Raw genomic sequence first — 5918 nt, 5'->3', positions numbered from 1 at the left:
TTTTCTGAATAATTATAAAAATTATTTACCTAGATGATATCACATTACATTCTCACTAGTTGCAAGGTTAGAAGACAGATTGTAGATTTGTTAATATAAAAAAATCTAAAATTAATTGGACACTATGAATATGGTAGGTTTCCAATACATAGCTGTTGCATTATTGAGTTCATACTGTGAAATTTTCGAGGTTTATATCTTTAAAAAATTCTGCTATATAAATTGTTTTAAGGTAGTGTTTCTCAAATTATGACAAAGGAACCACTTGCATCAGAATTCCTGAGGTGTTTAAAATGCTAATTCCCAGACCTCTCATCAGATCTAGTGAATCAGAATCTCTACACATGGCTTGAGAACATGAATTTTAATCCCAAGCACATTTTCAAGCACATTTAAGTTTCAGAACCTCCGTTCTACTGCTTTGTCTAATGCAATGAAATTTAAAGCTGATTCAAGTTATTCCTTCCTTTCATGCTAATATCGCGATCGTTCCTTTTCCATTCTGCCTCCAATGTAGTAATTTTGACTTCATGCCAAGGCAAGAAGGCTCATTGCTGGATGATCAACGTTTACTCTTACGTGGAGAGAGCTGTCTACAGATAGGTACAGAGGACATGTGTAGTCATACATATTAGTCAACCGAGGAGAATAGATCAGGGTAACAAAAGTACAGTTCCGAGATTTCAAAAACCATTTTTTGGAACTAGTCTGGGAAGAGTACGATTGTAATATAAGGAATGAGTCTATGTTAAAGAAAGGACAGGATAACTTAACAGAGGTCTGAGACCCCATCTCATTCTGTGACGGTGCCTCTGGGCTGCGGTGATGAATGTGTTCATTTTATGTGACTTGCTCTGGGTAAATAACGCAGTGTCCTATCAGCTCTCCAGCCCGCGGCCAGTGGCGGCTATGTGTGCGCGCTAATGACGGTGGAAGGTGCCTGGGGGAGGGCCCGGGGAGGGGCTGCCCAGCGCAATCGCGCCCCTGGCACTTCCTAAGAGACTCTCAGCCCTTTCTCTGCAGCTGCCACTTGAAGACTCCACGCTTCCCGCCTCCAGAGGAAAGAAGCCATCCATCTAAATCGGCTGTCCTCCCCACGTCCCTCCTTTTTCTTTCAGCCAGACGCCACCCTTACCCCTTCTATTGTGTTGTGTCTTTCGGTTTAGCCCCGCTTGCTACGTAAGACCCCTCACCTCCTTTGTAGCTAGGTGACTTGAGAATTTCCGAACCTCGAGTTGCAATGGAGCTGTACGGAAAGGTAAGCAGAAGGGAGTTCCTCAGCGAGAAATCTCGCTTTCACGCACTTTGGTGTGTGGGATTGGGTGTGTGTGTGTGTATGTGTGTGTGTGTGTGTGTGTGTGTACGCGCCCGCGCCTTCTCTATGCAATTATGTGCATAGACCACTGTCCTTATGTGCGTGCCATTCACCGTCTTTCTCCCCTGCGTTTGTTGAATGAGATTGTCAAATCAACCCACTGTGCCTATGGAAAATGTATAAACTTTCCCGATTCGGGATGGGGAGGGGTAGGGCAGACAGTCCCAGAACGCAGCTCTGGCTTCGTTTGTGTTGGAAATTAGCACAGGATAATGTGTTTCTTAACCAGGAAATCACAGTCTGCTCCTAAAGGCGAGAGTTAGCAAAGAAAAGTCTCCAGCTGAGACAAGCTGGGGTTACTTTTGTTTGCCCCTTGCGAGGAAAAGGGCAGGGGCGGCTGAGAGAGGTAACAGCCAGGAGCTTTTCGAAAAGAGAAGGGAGGCTCCGCGGCCGAGTCCGACTGGCGGAGCGAGCCTGTTTAAGCTCTTGTTTGCTTGCCGGGAGATGTAGTTCGTAGCTCGCCCGTTTACCGGGAAGCCTTGCAGGACGAGACTACAACTCCCAGGAGTGCACGGGGCTCCCGGCTAGTACGCGTGTGCAGCGCCAGGAGAGGACAGCTCCGGTGCTGATGTTGGAGCCGGTTAGCGAACCCCAGGAGTGCAGAGTGTGGAGCGAGGAGCGCGCGGGCTGTGCACGCTTGACCGGGCGCCCGGGCCAGCTCCGTCCTATCCGGAGAGAAAGGACATTTGCCAACAATGAGACACGAAGCGCCCATGCAGGTGAGTCTGTAAAGAAAGAGTGGCCTCGGGAGGAATTGAAAGAGATGCTTTCCCTTCTCTCTGGACACAAACTGTGCCCCGGCTTAAGGGAAGGTCTAGGAGTCCACCCGCGGAGATGCGACTCTGCGACTAGATCCTAGGGACAGAGTTGGGTTCCTCTGCGCTCCGTGTGGCTGTGATTGGGGCTGTCTTGATGAGGGATAGGGGTATTCATTATCTTTCCGTGCTCTTTAGGGAGGGGAAGAGTGTCTGTCTAAAATGAGAATCTGAGCAAACAAAAGTCAGAGGAACATGCAATCTCGTGTTGACATTGATCTTCCTTCTTGGCTTCCGCGGTTTGTGATCCCAGTGCAAACTCACGGATTTAAGGCAGATCAGTCAGGGTTTGAGGTTGCCAGCTCTTTACTGGAGTCGGAATAGAGAGAATTCCGCTTGGTTAAGGGCGCATTAAGAAAGGGAAAACCAATGTTAGGGTTCCCCAGTCCCTTTTCTTCAATTAGAGTCCCAGTATCAGCAGAAAATAGCAGACACGCTGGCACTTGGCTGATCCCAGAGCTATGCCAGCCATTTATCACGGTCCGCACAATCGGTTTACACGTTTCAGAGAACTACAAGCTTGCCTGTATGTGCCCGTTTGTTGTACGTTCCGATTACCCATTTCAGTCACATTCTTAGGTTTGCTTCCTGCGAGAAACGCAAATGAGTCCGGTGCAAAAGTCCTTTGCCTAAGCATCTCTCTTAAGTTTTGTGTTTGAGTAAAGATGAGTGGTGTTCTCGTTTCTACGTACTAGTTAACGCTAAACACCAGCCTGTGTTCATTAACCTAGTAGTGATCCCATTGCGTAACAGACGTTTTATGAATGGGGTTGAGAGGAGAATAGAACACACCACTTGGAATGAGTTGTCTCTCTTGAGAACCCACCTCTGCTGCCAAACCCAACAATATAAATATTTGACGTTAATTTTGGCTTAAACGTTTTCCAACTGGTTTCTTCACGAATCAAGGACTTTAAACATATGCTTTGATTCACTGTTAATTTATTTTATGGGTTATGTATATTATGTGTACGTTGGCTGGACTGTTAAATGAAAAAATCTATAGAATTTAATTGTTTGTTGAAGCATTACATAATGGAAGCTCTCAAATTACCTTATGAGTTATTGATATTTTGATATGTTCCAGGGAACAGTGACCCCATTGTGTGTCTTCTAATACCTCTGTTTGTAACTTACCTTTTCGTTATAGAGCTGATGTGAAAAGAATCTAGACAGACAATAAAAGGTACAGGCTATTGCAATCAAGATATATTGGCTTTTGATAATTTTTCATTACTGGAGGTACTATCAGGAGCCAACTGGCTAAATTAACCATATTTGATTGTAAATAAACATTAACAGCAGACGTTAAAAGTAGATTGTCACACTTCACTATATATGTGTATATCAAAACATCATTTGTACACCTGTAATTTATACAATGAAAAATATTTCCAAAGTTAAATAATAAATAAATAAAAAGTAAAGTAGATTTGTTAGTATTTAAAGGCAACTCCATATATGCACTGAAATGTTTCTGTCAAAATAAAGTACTAAGAAATTAACCACATGGTATATTGATTTTTGTTTTCTTACATTTGCTTAGAATGTTCAGAAGTGTCATTAAAATGTTACACAATTGTATGAAATTAATGCTTTAGGAAATATTTTAAATTACTTTGTATGTTCACCAACTATGTAGTAGGCACTATAATTCCCTCTTTCAGTCAGAACTTTAATGACATATTAATATAAAAATTAGATAAAGTGAAATTAAGTTGCTTGTGGATGGAGTTATTTTTATATTAATGGTATATTTTATTCATTGGACTAAATTTTTGAAATTTAAAAATTTAAATTTCCAGATTTTATTATGAATGACATGCACATGTTAAGAAATAAAAGACTATTTTAGTATAATTAATTAAAGCACATACATTGATTCAATTTAGCTAGTAAATTGTTGTTATGGGGACTCCCTCTCCATTATTATCAGGTTTTTAAAAATATATAATGATAGGAAGAATAAAACCTATAAAAATGCTTTAAATTTTTTTAAGTGACAAGTAATGTCTCAGCACCCATATTTCTGAATCATAAATCACATTTTAGGTGAGTTTGATGTATGAAAATACAGCAAGATAAATAGTTGATTTTTTCTTTCATTTGAAGATTGAACCACATCATCATTTTAAATATATGCCCCAAATATTTTTAACTTAGGTTTCTAGAACATGAGTCATAGTCAAAAACCTCACTTTTTAGTTTCATTATTGTAAGCTATTTTTTTCTCTCCTTTTAAAAATGTTTAGTTCATTTGTTGTGAAACAAAATGAGCTTTTTAATTTATTTGCTGATTTTCTAATTTACTTACTATATTTTCTTTAATCAAAGAAGGCTTTTAAAAATTATGTAATGTCTTTTAAAAAGCATTTGATGTATCTATATAAATAGCTTGGTGTTCTGTTCAAGGTAGTTGTCTTTGATATATGCATATTTTCTGAAGCATATTTCTCTCTGAATTAATGTAAAATGAAGAATAATTGTTTTTATAGTGACAACTAAAATAATATACAATGATAGTCTCTGATGTCTGTATTCCCTTTCTAACTAAATAACCAGGAATAATATTTGTTAAGTACTCCAAGTGATGAGCTTAGAATTTTAATGCAGGAGGCGGTCATTTATGTCTTCTCATTCGGTGCATACATAGATCCTAAGGGCCACATGACATGAGGAATAGCAGTTCTCATGACTTGAGGACAAGACTGTGGTGAACAAATTGTCATTTGATTTGTCATTTGATTCAATATTTCAAATTGAAATATTGAAATAAATATTTCAAAAGGGCCAATGTTTAAAAAAAATCGCTTGCTTTCTGTCTCCCAGATGTGTAATTTCTTGCAGGTTCACTTATTCTCTTACAGGACCAAAGTGGGATCCATTGCCTCTGACTAAATGCTTACTCTTCAATTTTGTCATCCACCAGCTTTCTTATAAATGCAGGGTCATCTCATAAATGCAGGGTCTTCTGAGTATTTAGGGAACTTCAAAGAAAAATATCTACCCAAAGCATGGAGCAGAGTGTCAGAAAAGATTGTTTGACTAAAGATGAGGAGGACTGAAGAAAGAATATGGATGTAGACTGAAGATGAAATTGAGGTGAAAACCACTAGACAAATATTAAAAATAGCCATGATGTACTAAAGTATGTGTAAATATACACATACATACATATATCCCTGTTTTATTTGGCTATGGAAAGTACATTGACATCCTTGCATTTTGCTGTCGTTTAATGTTTTTCATTAATTGCTTAATTTTTAGCCCTATCCATCCTCAATGATCATTTTCTATATGAGAAATGGAAATTTAGTCATCATCCTTTATAAAAACAGAGAAAATCCCTAACTGATTTTGGAGAAATGAGAAATTCTTCCCTACTTTATTTGGGTTAATTCCTCAAGTATCCACTTCTCTTCTGTAGAGGGAAGTGGAGGATAGCAGGAGGAATTAACCTATAGTAAAAATTAACTTTTTTGATATAAAAATGGTTTTCCATTTCCACTGTTTTCAGTCCAAGAAGTTGTGGATTTATCACATGGTGTAACCACAATTTTTCACTGCCATTCTAAGCTTGCATTGGAACTTACTCCTTTCCTCACCATCATATTCCAAGAAGGAAATGTATTTTTATGCTGAGGAATAGGTTTTCTTGGGACTACTCTTACGCACTCAAGTCACTTAGTACAAACAGCTGGTCCACTTCAAAAAATGTTTTTGTATAG

At 39.0% G+C, this 5918-nt stretch overlaps 1 protein-coding gene across 2 annotated transcripts in view; it reads left to right on the top strand.

Annotated features, from left to right (window-relative positions):
• The first annotated feature begins 1029 nt into the window (after positions 1-1029).
• RAB3C (RAB3C, member RAS oncogene family) overlaps positions 1030-5918 on the top strand; it is a 304856-nt gene continuing 299967 nt past the window's right edge. Inside the window, exon 1 of one of the 2 annotated variants that reach the window (XM_012653150.1) lies at positions 1030-1258. In XM_012653150.1, the coding sequence (XP_012508604.1) occupies positions 1241-1258 (18 nt within the window). In that variant the 5' untranslated portion in view covers positions 1030-1240. Of the gene's footprint in view, positions 1259-1901; positions 2095-5918 lie in introns of those variants that run through there. The other variant, XM_012653149.1, reaches the window with a different exon arrangement.

Source organism: Propithecus coquereli, unplaced genomic scaffold (assembly GCF_000956105.1).
Source record: "Propithecus coquereli isolate 6110/MARCELLA unplaced genomic scaffold, Pcoq_1.0 Scaffold415, whole genome shotgun sequence".
In the NCBI taxonomy this organism is placed as follows: Eukaryota; Metazoa; Chordata; class Mammalia; order Primates; family Indriidae; genus Propithecus; species Propithecus coquereli.
The sequence above is the reverse complement of the archived record's forward strand: the minus strand, read 5'-3'. Positions and strand labels throughout refer to the sequence as shown.